At 42.9% G+C, this 19,430-nt stretch overlaps 1 protein-coding gene across 1 annotated transcript; it reads left to right on the top strand.

The window, feature by feature from the left end:
- Nucleotides 1-14,017: 14,017 nt before the first annotated feature.
- On the top strand, nucleotides 14,018-14,386 carry LOC138350144 (membrane-spanning 4-domains subfamily A member 18-like). The gene has a single exon (XM_069300462.1). It carries the CDS (start codon nucleotides 14,018-14,020, stop codon nucleotides 14,384-14,386), a length of 369 nt encoding a protein of 122 aa, XP_069156563.1.
- Nucleotides 14,387-19,430: the final 5,044 nt, after the last annotated feature.

Genomic DNA, 19,430 nt, shown 5'->3' on the forward strand with positions numbered 1-19,430 from the left:
GGATCCATCCTAAGCTTTCCTCCCCCCCCCCTTCGACGGTAAAGCTTTGCTCCGAGGCAGGGGGGGGGGGGGGCAGGGGGGGCAGGGGGGGGCAGGGGGGGGGCAGGTGTGTTGGTGTATGGGGGATCTTCTTTGATAAACTTATACTTACCTATCAGTACTTGCCTATCAGTGACTGGTGAGAAATGAGATCCAGTTCTTCCTGCTCTGCCTGCTAGCTTTTTTTTGTGCCTGTTGTGTAGTAATGTAAACATTCCGACGTTCGAGTTCTTTGTTTAATCTGGCCATAAATTTGTGGATGGTAGTGGCTTTTACAACGTCTTATGTCCGCGCATTCCACTTGTTGACCACTCATGCAGGGTCCGAGTATCTACTTATATTTCTTCAACTCATTTGCTGTCCCAGCTTCCATTATGTTCTCTCGTCCTGTTTTCCCTAAATTTAAAAATGCTGACCTTCTCTATCGTGGCTAATTCCCCTCTCATTATTTTATATGTTGTGATCATATCCCCTCTGTTTCTTCTGTCCTCTAGGGTTGTGAGATCTAGTTCCATTAACTTGTCATCATGGCATAAATTCTTTGATCTGGTATTAATCTTGTTTCAAAGTTTCGTAGTTTTTAAATTTTGAGTTTATGCTTCACCAAGTGCGGATTCCTGGTGGGACTTGTTGGGACTGAATTCTTGCAACCATTTGTTTACATATCAAAGGAGTTTTGTCATTCTGAAACCTTCTGCAACCCTCTTCATCTTCAAATCAAGTACCGAGCAATGGTCCACAAACTTGTTATATTCCTACAGCTCCACACCTTCTTTCTTACGGTGACTGGTAGACTGGTTCTCCCTTACCCAGTCTAGGATTTTTCCAAGTTATCCAAACTTGCCTCTCCATCTACGACACCTGGACACGGAGTATATTTGGAGTTGGTTCTAGGAGATATACTACTCCCCAAGCCCGGTCCGGAGCCAGGCTTGACTTATGATGATTTTTTCTCCAAATGCTGTTGCTTATTGCGGCCTTTCACGAGGAATAATATCAAATAGGTGTTGATAATCTGGGAAAAGATGGTCAACACAGCCTTTTATTTCCTGTAATATTTTGGTACCCATATAATAGAAATCGACCATGTTTATCAGGCACGACTTTCCCTTTCAGAATCCATGCTGCTCTTTCGTTACAAACTTTATCCTTACCAGATGCTTCCCTATTCTCAGTCTGATCGCTCTCTCCAGCACTTTACAAGGAATAATTTACTTCACATAGTTTCGGGTATCGCTAGTGTTCCGAGGCGCGTGATCCAAACCTCTTGCTAAGCAGCATATTCTAAAGATATTACTTAACCAGAAGCGAAGGAACCTTGTCAGTCCAGATGGATTATCCCGAGGTAGAGTCTCTATTACGGCTCTTTTAACTTCACTAAACACCGGGAATTTTTGACGTTGTTGTTGATAGCGTCACAATTGTTGAGCATTTAGGGAGGACAGATTGAGTGAAGAAGGAATGGAGTCGTAACTCCGTCAAAAAGCGAACAGACAATTATTTTTTCTAATATAGCAACACGAGGCGCTCCTTCAAGGGGTCATAATTCATGTCAGAGATGGAATGAGAAGCCATTCCTTCAAAAGACTCTCGAAATTTACCCGGAGATGAGAAATTACAGCATCGTTCACTCAAATTATCCATCCCACAAGGAACTCTGTCCCGTGATGAAAGTGAAGAGCTGCGATATCAGAAGTGATGTTATGTATGATGGACGGGAGTGTAATATCCTTTGAAATGGCTAACAACTGTGCTTGTTTGTGGTTGAGTTTCAGCTCTTTGGTCCCACCTTTCATAATTCAGTCAACTGGTGCACCTGCTCCGGAGTCTGTTAGACTGTGTTAGATCTATATTTGGAGCTATGTATGGCGTCTACCTCTATAACCTCTCTCTTAACACATTCTCTTTGATCAATCTCTTGCACTGAAAAGTTATTGTTAATGTGTATGGGGCTGACTTGGATAATTTAGTTCCATCTATATTCACACTGATCGTGCACGACCCATTCCTAATTATCTGCCTTTTGTTTGGCCTATTAGTTTCCTCTCAGAATGTTCTGTTTGGAAAAAAAATAATGTGAGAAAATTATTCATACTTATTATTCACAATTATTATTATTCATACTTATATTCATACTTATTATTCATATAATGATTCACCTAGTTGTGCTTGCGGGAGTTGAGTTCTGGCTCTTAGGTCCTACATGGATGAGAGTATGTGGATGAGTGTGTGTGTGTGTGTGTGTGTGTGTGTGTGTGTGTGTGTGTGTGTGTGTGTGTGTGTGTGTGTGTGGTGTGTGTGTTTGTGTGTGTGTTTGCACGCGATTTTGTGTACAAGCTATTGTGTTTGCACACACACGCGTATTTATCAATGGTACGATGTGGTCCTTGAGTCCACACTTCCAATTTCAATTCCCCAGAACGGAGAGACTTCTGTACCCAACCAAAGAGTCAACATAAAAACCCGCTGGACACAAACTGTCTCAACTTCAACTTTTCAATCGAACTTTGAGCTTGCAAGGAGTGAGAAAAGTTTGGAGAGGTAAGTACTTTGGAAACACGAGGCGTATCTCTTACGCCTCATGGGAAACTGACTGATTTTCATCCTTTAGTTATTCACAAATATAATAACTAGAGAGACAGACCGATACACAGACAAACAGACTGCCTAACAGACAGGCCAAGCAAGCAAGCAGTAAGGCAGATAGTCAGTCGGAGATGCAAAGAATGAGAGAATATTTTAGTTTAAAGTTAAATCTTAAGTATCTTTTTCATTTTTCCGAGTCATATAGATGCCTTTCCATTTTGGCACAGGTTCCTTTCAGGTTATGTCACCTTATTCAATTTCCATCGCTTTACACTTGTTGGGTTAAACTCCAGCAGCCATTTGTCGATCAACTCTTGTAGTTTCTCAAGGATTTTCTGCAACACTGCAATCCTCTTCAGTTATTTTACTTCTCCTACAATGAGCAGAGATCAGTCTTGAGGAACCCTTCTTGCTACTTTTGACCAGTCGGACCTCTCACTGCGACCCTCTGTTTTTTGTCTGACAGAAATTCCCATAAACACAACGTCTTAACAGTTTATCAAGCTTACCTCTGCATTTTAAATGCCAGCCTTTATTGATAAACTAAATATATAGTTTCTTGGCAGTCCTGGACAACTAAATATCCTCATCCTTGTGCCGTATCACGGTAATCCTGTTATTGAGCTACTTCAAGTTAGCTATGCATTACTGTTCTCCTCTAAGGTCATGTTTTCCCCCCCCCTGTTTCGAAGTGAGTCTTCTCCAGATACTCATCATTCCTGATCTCCAGAACCTTGTATAGAACGTGTGTCAATAACAATTTATATTGTTATTGACACACGTTTATAATTAACGACTCCTTGACTGTCAGAGGTAAAGATTGTTAGACCTGAAGCAGTCAATGAGTTACCCTGCGACCATGGAGGAATGGTAAGCAGATCGTGTGGAATCTCCATTGGATGATACCTATCTACCTCACAGTACGGCTGAGAGAGGCGAGGCAGCCACCTTCAGGGACACCTAGAAAACTAATAAGTACAGGGACCTAGAATATTGTTACAGTTTAGCACCAATAGGCTCCAAGACCCTAGGCTCCTTGAGGTAAAAGTGCACTTAAGTTCTTGATGGAGGCGAGAGAGAAACTTATTAAGGAAATAAAAAACCCAAGAGCTGCCAGTTTCATATTCCAGCACCTCAATGTTGCTATCCAGAGAGGTAAGGCCCGCTGTATCTTGGGCATGTGCCCCACCTCTGCAGAGCTTAGCACACCAGAATAATAAATAGTACATCAAATACCAACAAAAATATGGAAAAAGGATGGAAAATTTTTAAAAAACCAAAAAATATGGCAAGCTAATACATATTATAATATTGGAGTAAAAGCTGAAGGAAGGAACAGCATCTTGACAGAGAAAGTATTGAGATCATAGATGAGCTGGATAGCACTGGAGTGTGGGGGTGATGGGTGAGGAGAGGTGTGGTACGGGGTTACGAGGGGAAGGGAAGATGGGGAGGAGATCAGGGAGAGTCGAGGAGAGAGAGAGAGAGGGGAAGAGGGGAGAAAACATTCACCCGGATGGTCTGGGTAGAGGAGAGTGTGAGGGGAGGTATGAGAGGTCCAGGATGCTCGCGGAGCAACTAGGATATGCATGAGTCCTTTGTTCAATTTGTTGTGCCTGGATTCATATGCAGTTTTGTGAAGAGTGACGGTAAAAGACTCAAGACAAGATATGATATTATCTATATCATTTATATATACTGGGAGGGGGAAATGGTAGGGAGGGACGGGAGGAGAGTGGGGAGGGTTTACTATGGCCGGGTACATATATATATATATATATATGCGAACAAGCCTGAATGGTCCCCAGGACAATATGCAACTTATATATATATTATATATATATATATATATATATATATATTATATAATATTATATATATATATATATATATATATATATATATATATATGTCGTACCTAGTAGCCAGAACGCACTTCTCGGCCTACTATGCAAGGCCCGATTTGCCTAATAGGCCGAGTGATTTTCTTAATTTTCAATAAATTGTTTCCAATTAGTTTATTTGAATTATTATTATTATATTATATTAAGAACATAAATTACTGACGTAGTTGTGTTAGTTAAGTTTAGGTTAAGATAGGTTAGGTTAGGTAGGGTTGGTTAGGTTCGGTCATATATCTACCTTAGTTTTAACTCAGATTTAAACAAAATAACTTATACATAATGAAATCGACAGATTTATCTTTTCATAAGAATTTTTTTTTTTTAAATATATAAATTCAGGAAAAGTTGGCTAGAGGGATAGAAGCCCTAAATCAGAAGACAGGAAATACAGAATATGTCATATCATGTTCAATGATATATATATATATATATATATATATATATATATATATATATATATATATATATATATATATATATATATATATATATATATATATTGTGTCGTACCTCAGTAGCACCGATACACACTGATGTGCATGCACACATATGTGCATTAACACATACACACTGAGGCTCTCGATGCATCCTGGCAATGTCCAACATGCGATTCTCTTTCAACAAATTGAACAAAGACCTGTTTGAATCCTAACCAAATCCTCTTACCCTGCAGCACGACACGCACTGTCTTCCCTCCTGATCCTCCGCCAGCCCAAGAAAAGATAACCCATTACAGATACTGGAAGACGCGACAGTGAGAATAACGGAGAATAACGAGCCGAAGGAACGACGGTAAGGCAGATGTGTTAATGCCAATTGCCATAGAGCAGGTGTAGTGAGTGACCGTCGCATGGGCGTATTGATGCCACTATAGTGCCAACAGCCATGGCACCAGTATTAGTGCCAACGGTCCATGGAGGCACTGGCCGAAAAGTGGGACAGCTGAGCACATAAACTTTATCCTTGTTGAAAATTGGAGAAAATAAACCGCGAGGGTAAGACGTATACAGGAGACTAATAACCGGACGACGAGGAACACAACTAGGAAGAAGGACGAGGACACGGTATATATATATATATATAATATATAGTATATATATATATATAGATATATATATATATATATATATATATATATATATATATATAGTATATAATCGACTGAAGAGCTTTGTCACAACTAGTGACCTAATATCAGACGTGAGCAATCCAACAGGTTGAGTTATTACGACAAGGTCGAGGAAGGGGGAGAAGGGCAGGTTCGCTGCCACCCTCTCTCGTCATTTTTTTCCACTCCTAATTTTTTTCAATATATTTGGCAACCCCTTTTTTCTTACTTCTGGCTGACAATTTGCGACGTCAGCTCCTTACTCATGCCGCTTGAAATCCTTAGCGTTCTTTATCAGAGAAAATGTATCGGTGTTCAGCGCTCAAAGATCCTGAAAAGGGAAGAAAGAATTCAAAGAAATCCCCGCAATCTTTTCCCCGCTTTAGAAACGGACAGGATCTTGAAAAGGCTTCCCTCCCGAGGAGTGCGACAGACGACGAGATAGTAACGCTCAACCTGTCTTGAAGGAGCTGTAGTGATGCTGGAAGGATGACTTTCCTGGCCATTTAAGGCATCTCAGGAGACAAACAGGGAAAGAAGATATCTTTTCCCGGCGATGTGAGACCGACACGAGAGATCAGATGGAAAGTAACACTAATGAGGTATATGTTAGTGTTTCGAATGTGTGTGTGTGAGGGAGAGAGAGAGAGAGAGAGAGAGAGAGAGAGAGAGAGAGAGAGAGAGAGAGAGAGAGAGAGAGAGAGGAGAGAGAGAGAGAGAGAGAGAGAGAGAGAGAGAGGAGAGACAGAGAGAGAGAGAGAGAGAGAGAGAGAGAGAGAGAGAGAGAGAGAGAGAGAGAGAGAGAGAGAGAGAGAGAGAGAGAGAGAGAGAGAGAGAGAGAGAGAGAGAGAGAGAGCAGAGACAGAGAGAGAGACAGAGAGAGAGAGACAGAGACACAGACAGAGAGAGGGACAGACAGAGACATGTTTTTCCCCTTGGGACGTGACTTACAGGCCACTAGCATGCAACTGAAAATTCTTGAAGGATCTGGCTTTTTGACTACAAGTCGTTTGATACAGAACTCCAGGACTTGATTAAAGGAACTTGATTAAAAATCCAGGTTTTATAACATCGTCACTCTCCTGGGAAAGTAGAAAGAAAAATGTTTTTTTTTCAAGATATGTGTTTCTCCATCGCGCAACATCGCGAAATTAAAAATCACGGGACGTAGCTGCGGGTTCCTTGTGAGAGAGGCGCTTCCTAAATGCAAATTAACAAATCCAGGTCTCGTAGCTCAATTAGATCACTTTCACAAACATCCTGTTCTACTGGCGAGCTCCGAAAACGAATTTTGCAGTCATGATGGATACGTTTTTGGACCAGGATTGAGTTCATTTCGATACGAAGAGGCGCTGGACAATGACGCGGCAGGCAATAGTTCTGCCGGTGACATTAGGAGAACTGAAGACTTTGGGTGGGTGTCTGGCATGGAGATGAGAGAGAGAGAGAGTGAGAGGTAGGAAGACGGAGGAAGAGGAGAGGAACGGGAGAGAGGCGGAATGTAGTAAGAGGAAAGGAGGGTGGAGGGATGGGTTGTCATTATTTCTGTAGATATTGCTAAGGAATGCGATTCTGGGTTTTAAGGAATTTCTGTGTTAGTTCTGAGAGTCTGTGGTATGTTGTGTTAGTACGGGCAGTTATTATTGCCTTAATACACTCAAATTTTGTCGACTTTGTTATCATCTGCTAAGTGAATTCTTTTTTTATCGGTCAGCTAGTTTGATTACATGTCCGTTCGTGTGTCTACGCTCACCCTCACCCTCCCTGCCTCCCTCCCTCCCTCCACACTCTTGTAACATTTCCCAACAAGCCCTGAATCATCCTCAGAACTTTTAAATACGTCCCAATACTTAACACTCAAGTTGAGTACTTCAGTACGTCTTCAGGATTCCTTCAACTGGGCATTCATTACTTCATTAGAAACACCTTATACCCGTCTATCTTCACAGCTCCACCAGACCTCTGAACATCGTAATCACCCACGTGCCTCTTCAGTTTCTTCGATAAAATATTACTACAGCACCTTCCACAAGTCTTCAAGTAACCTCCAATACATCTCCAAGAGCTTCCACTTCTCCAACACAAATCCAATAATTTTCCATCCATCCGTTAACTCAGCTTGACACTCTCCACTTATCCGAGCTCCAAACACGCTTTCATCCGCTCTCCAATACACCTCCAACAGTCCCAGAGGCAGACGAAAATAAATAGTTTTCTGCCTAAGATAATCTGTCACAGATGTTGACAAACACACCCACGTAAGTAGTCACTCGACAATATGCACAGACAGTTTCCTAAGATATAGACCAGCATTTTCCAGAATGTGAAAATGACATTCCCAGACGTGGATATAGGACACTCCCGAAGGGACACACATTCTACCAGACACGAACGGAGGCACACACAGACCTAGGCAGACAATCTCAGAAGCAAACACTCACATGAACTCAGGCGAGAAACTGTTCCAGGAACTCTCTGTAAAGTTGAGTGGGCATTTACATCCCCCACGAAACAAGCGAGATCTCTAACTTTACCAGCGTCTTTACTACAATATCTTCACCTCCAACCTCACCTTCGCCCCAACCTCACGTTCGCATCCAACCTCACTTTCACCTCCACCCTCACCTTCTAATAACCGTGAGAAAATTAAATTCTCACACAGCTACGGATGTTAGTGAAGGTAAAGTTATCACTGATTTTAAACCAAATGACACTCACTAACGTGATATGTCTCGGGTCTTTCTCACAGAGTTCACAAATGAAGTTCACAAATTCTCCCAATCCTGAAATGCTCAGGATTGAGAGACTTGTTACTATAACAATGTGTTACACTATATCTGGCTCTTGCAATACATAACTGGTTTGCGGACTCCTTGAGTTGTCTTATACACGTAGTTAATAGGATCCAACTCGACCACTCAACTAGTACGTCTCATTTATATAGGATATAAGGGTATAGGATCCACTACCACTCACAGGAAGGTTATGGGATCCACTGCCTCTCCCAGGAAGGGAATGGGTTCCCCTGACACTCACAGGAGGGAAGGGAGGGAAGGGAGGGAGGGAATTATCAGGAAAAGCTCCAAGCCATTACGACTATATAACACTTGGAAGTGGTCAGGATAAGGATTTAGGATGAGACGAGGGGGGAAAGGAATGGTACCCAACCACTTGGACGGTCGGGTGATTGAACACCGACCTGCATGAAGCGAGACCATCGCTCTACCGTCCACCCCAAGTGGTTGGACATGTCACTCACAGGAACGGTATGGAGTTCACTGGGTAATACCAATGTAAGATTTTTCCTCCAGAATTATATTCCAGCACGGGACCCTAAACTTGCAGCGGATCGGCGATTATACGCTACGGTATCCTTACCAAAGTAAACTCGCGAACTCACGCTTTGTGTATCGATTATATTAAGTATAATAAGCACGAGAATTCGATTTTCCTGCTTAATTTTATATTAGTTTTTATACATTTGAGTACTACGCTCTTTCTCGATTATAACGGAAAAATGCGCGCGCTAAAATATGGAACTACGCAATTTACAAAAGCTATTTTTTTTTTGTAACCACCTATCCTTTCGTGGACATTAGAGTCAAGATAAATTAAGCTGTTAATTAATGATTTTGCAACTGAATGAGGTTAAATTAACTTCTGATCAAAATGGCTTTCCAGCGGTATTTACCATTTGCAGAAAGTGCATAGTTTTAATTAAACTTTTTGAAAAGAGCCTCAAAACAACTGGATTGAGATGGATTCTAATGTATGAATGTATAGATCCTAATGTATATATATATTTGTGTATTCAAATATATGGGTTCTATGGCTCGGGTTCTAATGAAATAAAGACCCGTTTATGCAAGTGAGTGTAACCTGCCTTCTCTCTCTCTCTCCACTGGATAGGTGTTGGAATGCATGATAGGCAAATTCAATTTATTTATATCTGGCTCAACTAACCAATTCTCACTCTTTGTGTCAGGTTCTCAAGGTGATGCTTTGATGAAGTGTGAAGACAATGTTGATGTGTGTGTATATACGTTTATAATACTATTACTCACAGGATGGGTATGAAGGCGATGAGTCACAATAACGTGGCTGAAGTATGTTGACCAGACCACACACTAGAAGTTGAAAAGACGACGACGTTTCGGTCCGTCCTGGACCATTCTCAAGTCGATTGTGATGAGGAGGTAGGGACAGGCAATATTTAATACAACAGTTGCCTGTCCCTACCTCCTCATCACAATCGACTAGAGAATGGTCCAGGACGGACCGAAACGTCGTCGTCCCTTCAACTTCTAGTGTGTGGTCTGGTCAACATGGGTATGAAGTGCATTGTCACAGAAAGAATACCAGGTTCACTACCACACATAATATACGTGTTGAGTCAACGTCCCTCCCTGACTGGGTATGGAACCCACAACCGCTCACAGAATGTGTATGGGGTCCGCAATATATGAAAATTAAATACAGATGTACAACAGATGTTTAGGTGCTCAATATCTGACGCTGTGGAATAAACAAACACTTTCGCGAGGGTGTTAGGAACTTCCGCATGTGTTAGGAACTTGTGCATGTGTGTGTGTTAGAAACTTGTGCATGTGTGTTAGGGGGTTTCCGCAGATGTGTTAGGAGCTCCGGCAGATGTGTTAGGCGTTCCCGACTGTGTTTTTAGGAACTCATGCATATTATATTTTGCTACTGTGAGCCGTTTTCACTGTAAAATTCTGCGGTAAACACTGGCTGAATTTTGTATCCGGATTTTCCCTATATGCAGCTATCGCGGTGTATATTAGTTATCAAGTTGTACATAGCAACCGTGCTAGATATAGCTACTGTGCTGAATATATCTAATGAGCTGAGCATAACAACTGTACATGATATAGGTCCCATTCTTGATATAGCTACAGTGCAATACATATCTCTGTTGTATTAAATATTGCTATTGATATAGACATTACTGTCATCCTAGATTTGATACCGATATAGATATTGCTACAGTTCTAGATATTGCTACTGTCCTAGATATTGCTACTGTCTTAGATATTGCTATCGTATTAGGTACTGATAGGGGCTAGCCTCTCCCAATTTTTAACAATAATCACTGTTAGGTATGTTCCTAACATGGGTTGATTGGGGTTGGGAACATAAGAGTCAAAATTAAACGAGTGCCACTTGACATAATACCAAAACGATCATGATTAAGCAAAGCAATGACTAATCTTGCAAAATCACATTAATGGGACTCTGAATTTGTGTTCTTTCTTTTATGTAAAAATTATACACTGATACCCACAAAAATTAAACATAAAAGTCGATCATATTTTGCCTGTAATAAATATTCACGAAGTCATGACACTCCTTCCATCCCTCTAACATAACCAACCACTGTCTCTCGAGTGTCACTGCTCCATACATACCTCATGTAACTTGTCGCGAACGTGTACACTCAGCCAACAAATTGGTACCAAGAGACAACCAGAAAAAGAGAGAGAAAGAGAGAGAGAGAGAGAGAGAGAGAGAGAGAGAGAGAGAGAGAGAGAGAGAGAGAGAGAGAGAGAGAGAGAGAGAGAGAGAGAGAGAGAGAGAGAGAGAGAGAGAGAGAGAGAGAGAGAGAGAGAGAGAGAGAGAGAGAGAGAGAGAGAGAGAGAGAGAGAGAGAGAGAGAAAAAAAAAAACAGAGCGAGCAGAGAGAGAAAGGAAGGAAAACAAAAAGTTCTTAATATTCTAGCGATTCTGTCGTAAACGAAGTTTCCCAAACAATAATCAGATTTACCAAATTGTTACTGATTACAGGACGCAGACCACCACCAGCAAAACTCCGGAGTTAGAGAGACACGTGCATAGGGTTGCAACAGGAGTCCTCTCCTGTTGCGACCCAGGCTTGCAACAAATACGTCTCATTTATACGTTCTGGTCTGCCAAAGTGCGGAAGCTAACTCAGATGAGGCAGCAGCTTGGGTTCGTATATTAGGTTAGCCTAATATACGAACCAAACATTAGTATATTAGGTTCGTTTCTGATTAGGTTAGCACTATGTAACACACCCACACCCCACACCCACATATTCCCTACACCCCCCCCCCCCCCCCGGCCCAACTTGCACACCCCGGGGCAATCTATTACCACTTCATATATCTTAGCTTCAGCAACGCCCTCTGGTGTAAGACAGCCGCGGTGGTAGAGTTGCGTGTAATGTTTTCTTGGTACACAGCCGGGGCTCGACGAACACACTCTGGGGACACATGCTTCTTACTGAGTTATGACTCCAGGCCGATGAAGGGGCAGGGAGGAGGAGGAGGAGGGAAATCCTAGGGTGAGAGACACTGGCAGGGAGAAACAAAGGGAATAGATACACTGAGAGGGGGTGAAACTGGGGGAAAAGAGATGCTGTAGAATGGGGAGAAACTGGTGGAAGGGACGATGGTGACGTGAGGGAGGGATTCAAACTCGGGAAATAGACCCTGTGAGGGAAGGAACTATGGGGAAAAGTTGCTGTGAGGAGAAGAGGGAGAAACTAGGGAAAGAAATTAGGTGAAGTTGAAGAAATTAGAGAAACAAAAGATGCTGGACAGCTAGATGCCGGGGGCTGGGAAATGAGAACACAGGGGTGGAGAATAGAGGAGCAAGAGTTGGAAGAGAAACAAAGGTAACGCTAAAAAGACATGATAAAATTAAGAAAAAAAAATGTGGTGAAAACATTGATAAATGAAATAGGGAGATAACGTCTAGAACAGATAAGATGAAGAGAGATATGAGAAAACAAAATAAAAATATGGAGAACCAAGAAAGGAGAAGGAATAGAAGGCAGTAGAAAACACACACACACACATTAACACAAGGGGGTGAGGGGGTGATGGGGTTGAGGGGGGGGGGGTGAGGGGGGGTTAGGGGGGTTGACGGGGGGTTGAGGGGGGGGGGGTGTTATGGCCGAGGGAGGAGTTGCAACAGCAGCAAGGCAGGTGAGTTGCAGGATGTGCATCATTACCTGTATTGAAGAGGGACATGCCTCATTATCTTCAGTAGACATGGAGGATATAATTCATCTCATGTATATTATATGTTGAGCCTATCTCAAAACCTGCCCAGCCTGCCTCAACACTTGCACCTATATATATATATATATATATATATATATATATATATATATATATATATATATATATATATATATATATATATATATATATATATATATATATATATATATCGGGAGGGGAAGGAAGGGCAGGGGGTAGACACGCTAGCCAAGATACCTACATTGATTAAACAGGATTCCGCTGCAACACCCATATTGCAAATGGAAGGCGCAGTGCAATGGACACCCGCACAGCAACATGCAGGAAGGGTTGGCCCTTGCACAAGCGCTCCTCCTCCCAGCCCGTAGAACACAACAATGAACCCGTGGACCAAAGAACCGAAACAGCTGCCTAAAATACACGAACGCAATAAACCACTTTATCGGTTAATCAATACGAGGCGATGCTGCATGAGCAACCAGTGCTCAGTGTAGCATGAGCAGAGGCAACGAGTGCTCAGTGTAGCATGAGCAGAGGCAACCAGTGCTCAGTGTGGCATGAGCAGAGGCAACCAGTGCTCAGTGTGGCATGAGCAGAACCAACCAGTGCTCAGTGTAGCATGAGCAGAGGCAACCAGTGCTCAGTGTAGCATGAGCAGAGGCAACCAGTGCTCAGTGTAGCATGAGCAGAGGCAACCAGTGCTCAGTGTAGCATGAATATGAACAGGGATAGGGATATAGATATCGATACGAACAGCTGCTAGAAATACGAACAGCTGCTAGGGATACAAACAGCTGCTAGAGATACGAATAGCTGCTAGGGATACAAACAGCTGCTAGTGATACAAACAGCTGCTAGGGATACGAACAGCTGCTAGGGATACAAACAGCTGCTAGAGATACGAACAGCTGCTAGGGATACAAACAGCTGCTAGGGATACGAACAGCTGCTAGGGATACAAACAGCTGCTAGGGATACAAACAGCTGCTAGGGATACAAACAGCTGCTAGGGATACAAACAGCTGCTAGGGATACAAACAGCTGCTAGGGATACGAACAGCTGCTAGAGATACGAACAGCTGCTAGGGATACAAACAGCTGCTAGGGATACAAACAGCTGCTAGGGATACGAACAGCTGCTAGGGATACAAACAGCTGCTAGAGATACGAACAGCTGCTAGGGATACAAACAGCTGCTAGGGATACAAACAGCTGCTAGGGATACAAACAGCTGCTAGGGATACGAACAGCTGCTAGGGATACAAACAGCTGCTAGGGATACAAACAGCTGCTAGGGATACGAACAGCTGCAGTAGATACCAATGACAAACGACGAAGCAGGAGAGTGAACGAAAGATGTCAATATGTGATGAGACACCGTTATTGGAATCTTGGGAAAACGAAACGCCAGTAGTAGCAACAACAGCACCAGTAGCAACAACAGCAACAACAACAGCAGCAACAACAGGCCCAGTAGCAACAACAGTAGCATCAACAGAAACAACAACAGCACCAGTAGCTACAACAGCAAGAACAACAGCAGCAACAACAGACCCAGTAGCAACAACAGTAGCATCAACAGAAGCAACAACAGGTAGAATAACAAAATCTAGAGTAGCAACAGCAGGAGCACCATCAAAAGCAACAGGAGCAAGAATCATCAAATCTAAAGCAACAGTAGCAGCAGCAACAACAGCAGCAGCTGTATTATCAACAGCACCATAAATAACAGAAGCAAGCAATGACAGGAACAGCAGAAATAACTTAAATAACAGAACACATCAACAACAGAGGCATGAACAGTAGCAACAGCAACAATAAAAGTAGCAGGAACACCAGAAACACAAACACACAGAAACACAAACAAACAGAAACACAAACACACAGAAACACAAACACACAGAAACACAAAAACAAAAACACACAGGAACACAGGAACAGAAACACGAACACAGGAACCCAGGAACAGAAACACGAACACAGGAACCCAGGAACAGAAACACGAACACAGGAACCCAGGAACAGAAACACGAACACAGGAACCCAGGAACAGAAACACGAACACAGGAACCCAGGAACAGAAACACGAACACATGAACCCAGGAACAGAAACACGAACACATGAACCCAGGAACAGAAACACGAACACAGGAACCCAGGAACAGAAACACGAACACAGGAACCCAGGAACAGAAACACGAAAACACGGACACAGGAACAAAAACACGAACACAGGAACACAGAAACACGAACACAGGAACAGAAACACAGGAACACAAGAACACAAACAGCAACATTACCAGAAGCAACAACAGCTGTAAGGGCAACATGTAGCTGATGGCCAGGATTGGGACGCCCGATAATCAATGGCCACGTGCCTTGGCATGCCATCGACGTCCAGAACATTACACCAAGGACGCCCCTTTAGACGAAATAGCAGATGTAATGGACGCCCCTTTAGACGAGACAGCAGATGTAATGGACGCCCCTTTAGACGAGACAGCAGATGTAATGGACGCCCCTTTAGACGAGACAGCAGATGTAATGGACGCCCCTTTAGACGAGACAGCAGATGTAATGGACGCCCCTTTAGACGAGACAGCAGATGTAATGGACGCCCCTTAGACGAGACAGCAGATGTAATGGACGCCCCTTTAGACGAGACAGCAGATGTAATGGACGCCCCTTTAGACGAGACAGCAGATGTAATGGACGCCCCTTTCGACGAGACAGCAGATGTAATGGACGCCCCTTAGACGAGACAGCAAATGTAATGGACGCCCCTTAGACGAGACAGCAGATGTAATGGACGCCCCTTTAGACGAGATAGCAGATGTAATGGACGCCCCTTTAGACGAGACAGCAGATGTAATGGACGCCCCTTTAGACGAGATAGCAGATGTAATGGACGCCCCTTAGACGAGACAGCAGATGTAATGGACGCCCCTTAGACGAGACAGCAGATGTAATGGACGCCCCTTAGACGAGACAGCAGATGTAATGGACGCCCCTTAGACGAGACAGCAGATGTAATGGACGCCCCTTTCGACGAGACAGCAGATGTAATGGACGCCCCTTTAGACGTGACAGCAGATGTAGTGTACACCCCTTAGAGGAGACAGAATATGTAATGGACACCCCTTAGACGATCCAGTACATACATTGAAGACCTTTGAGAGAGCAGTAGATATAGTAGGCATTCCTTAGACGAATTACCAGAAATAATGGGACACCGGTTGCATGAGGAACCAGATAAAGTGAATACCCTTAAGCGATTCAGCAGGTAAAATGGTCGTTCATTACACGGTGCAGCAGGGGAAACAGATGTCCATTAAACATGGAAGCAGCGGCAGCTGTAGCTATGAAACTGAATTACCTAAGTGTAGTTACAGGATGAGAGCTGTGGTGTCCCGTCTTCCCAGTACTCTTTGTCGTATAACGCTTTGAAACTACTATTGGCCTCCACGACCTTCTCACTTATGTTCCAACCGTCTACCACCCTGTTTGCAGAAGAAAACTGTGTGTGTGTGTGTGTGTGTGTGTGTGTGTGTGTGTGTGTGTGTGTGTGTGTGTGTGTGTGTGTGTGTGTGTGTGTGTGTGTGTGTGTGTGTGTGTGTACTCACCTAGTTGTGCTTGCGGGGATTGAGCTTTGGCTCTTCGGTTCCGCCTCTCAACTGTCAATCAACTGGTGTACAGATTTTTTTAGTCTACTGGGCTCAATTATATCTACATTTGAAGCTGTATGGAGTCAGCCTCCATCACATCACTGCTTAATGCATTCCACCTGTTAACTACTCTGACACTGGAAGAGAGAGAGAGAGAGAGAGAGAGAGAGAGAGAGAGAGAGAGAGAGAGAGAGAGAGAGAGAGAGAGAGAGAGAGAGAGAGAGAGAGAGAGAGAAGAGAGAGAGAGAGAGAGAGAGAGAGAGAGAGAGAGAGAGAGAGAGAGAGAGAGAGAGAGAGAGAGAGAGAGAGAGAGAGAGAGAGAGAGAGAGAGAGAGAGAGAGAGAGAGCGTATAACATCCAATTCAGAACACTGTCCAAGTAATGGAGGAGCAATAAGCGATGGACCAAGCTGGGCTCTGAGCGTTTGCGGCCAAGCTGAGTTCACGCACTCTGCTTCCATTCAGGGTCCGTTTAACCACACAGCTGGACACACACATACACAGACACACTCACACTCTCCCTCTGAAGTGCGTCCGCGGTGCAAGTGAGAGGGGTAAACACGGAGTGAGAGTGGAGGGGAAGTGTTGGAGTGTGTGTTGGAGTATTTGGGGAGCTGCGGTGAGAGTAGAAATTAACACGTCTGGTAAAGGATCTGTTAGGAAAAGGTTCCAAGGGAGGAGGGAATGTTCTGAGTGTGTGTGTGTGTGTGTGTGTGTGTGTGTGTGTGTGTGTGTGTGTGTGTGTGTGTGTGTGTGTGTGTGTGTGTGTGTGTGTGTGTGTGTGTGTGTCTCATTTCCCCTCATATCATGTTCGTTGTCACCATATTTCCCCTTTTCCCTACTTTTCTTCACGTATTGACGCTGAATTCACATTTCTTATGCCCAGCTCCAGCTGAAAGCAGGTTGACAAGGAGCTCAGTCAAGTAAGCCAGGTCCTTGACAAATCGGATACGCTAATATATATGTGGAATAGGTTTATCAAAAGGAATCCACCGTGCAACCATTGATGAAAAGATCAACACTATATAACAAGTCCCACATAAAAAAATGCTATATTACAGGAGCTACTTTTCCGAAGCTAAGAAGATGTATTAAAACGTTAGTCCTGAATGACAAAATCAAAAGAAGCGTTAAATCTTCCAACCCTGAGGAGACGATACAGGTCAGCACACACTAAAAATTAAAATAATGTTAAGAAGATCGCATTCTTTAACACTAATCATAAAAAGAATTCCTTAAATTCGTAGTTTTTTGTCCTTGATGCTGGAAAACCTATTCAAAATGTCAAAGATGTCTAATGCTACTCTCGTGGCTTTGATAAACCATCAAGTTACCGGAAGCGTTACACATCCAATGACTTTTGTCCATTAGAACGGCTCGATGAATTATTTATAGTTCAGGTTTTGTTTATTTATGGTTCAGATTTTGCTCTCATTGTGGTAGTTGGGGTTCAAGAGCAGCCATGCTCGAATCTGTAAACTGTGATAGTAATTACTGAATTATTTCCAAACTGGTGCCATCTGTGTACCCTTTTCAGTGAGCTGAGTACTCAAGCAAAGGCTTTGATACTTCCTGAGGAAATAAATGACATCAAGAAATGTTTGAGGGCCTCAACGTACGATCATTCAGTATTTGTCTACATACAATTGTATGTTTTCTTTGCCTTCGGAAGGTAAATAAAATAGCCGCTTACCAGCAGGTTGTCTATACCTCTTACCCTCCCACACCGCTACGGATGTAGGTTAGCTTATGATAGGTAAGGATAGATTAGGATAGATTAGGATAGATTAGGATAGCTTATGATAGGTTAGGTTCTACTTCCCATCCCTCTTAAACAGTTTCAGACGAAAGATTAAAGTTATCAATTGATTTGTTTGATTGATTATCTGTTTATAGGATATCGATCTCTTGGTGCAAAGCTCAAGACAATAGATGTTAATTTGCTAGTTATGTCCATAATTAGTGATAATTAATATTCTGAAACGTGTTTGAGGACACGTGTGTTTGACACGCGTTGCATTCCATGGGACACAAGTATTACATGCTAGAGTCAACAATGATACAAGATCATATGCAAATATCAATTCAAGAAAAAGCTGAAAATATATATGACAAATGTTGGCATCTTAAATCCAAAACATAAATAGTGCTAGCATCCGAAAGCCCAAAGTTTATATCCCTCGGATCTCTCTACCTCGGCTGATACCCCCCGAATCTGAAATAGTAAATTAAATCAGCAGCATAAAAACGAATTAAGAATAATGTTGAGATTCTCAAAGTGATTAGAGGCAACACTAACCCCCCTTGCAGAACCCAGTCATAACAATGCTTTAATCCGGAAACTCATTACAAAATAAAGTCAAGGTCTCAGAGTCACGTACACGACTCTGAAATTCGACTCTTTAATGAATCTCGCCCTTAGGACCCATGGACGAGCGAGGGAGGCGGGGAAAGTTTCGTCATATACATGAAAGCTAATCAGACTTCCTCACTGTATGCAAATTAAGCAAGGTGAATCCAAAAATTTAATTATCCAAAAACTTTCACGTCGAGGAAGACGACCTAATGAGAAACCATCGTACCAGAACCTTGAACCGTAATCGAACATTAATGGAGCAATTACAGACGGGGAGGTATGACTCGTGTAGACCAATCAAAGACCTGTTTCATTTGCACAGAGCCAATCGAAGACCAAACTTAATTTATGGGGGGGGGGGGGGACCAATCAAAGACTAGCAGCTGCCACTCTGTGTTTAATTTGCAAACACCAGGAGAGAGTTTGCTGCCAGAGGAAACATTTCTGCCGACCAGAATATGTTGACTCGGCTTCCTAGCATAGAATGGCTCGTCCACAGTTTTTTGTTGTGGTCAAGTGGCATTTGTCATGATTCGTCACCTGTCTATCATCCGTCAGTCATTTGTCATCTGTCCATCTTCTGACTTTTACGTCCTTCAGATGTCACCCGTTCTTTGTCTTTCAGCTACCTGTCGTCTGTCATTCATCCGTCGTAGGGTATTGTTCTGACCAATGTCTGTCAACTGTCTGTCATCTAAATGATGTCGGTGCGTTGCTTGCCAGTCTTTCGGCGTCTGTCGTCCGCTCAA

Source organism: Procambarus clarkii, chromosome 44 (assembly GCF_040958095.1).
Source record: "Procambarus clarkii isolate CNS0578487 chromosome 44, FALCON_Pclarkii_2.0, whole genome shotgun sequence".
NCBI classification, from domain to species: Eukaryota; Metazoa; Arthropoda; class Malacostraca; order Decapoda; family Cambaridae; genus Procambarus; species Procambarus clarkii.

What these genes read in the sequence shown, in the direction of transcription:
- LOC138350144 (XM_069300462.1), top strand. Translation starts at nt 14,018, where the DNA reads ATGTCAATATGTGATGAGACACCGTTATTGGAATCTTGGGAAAACGAA.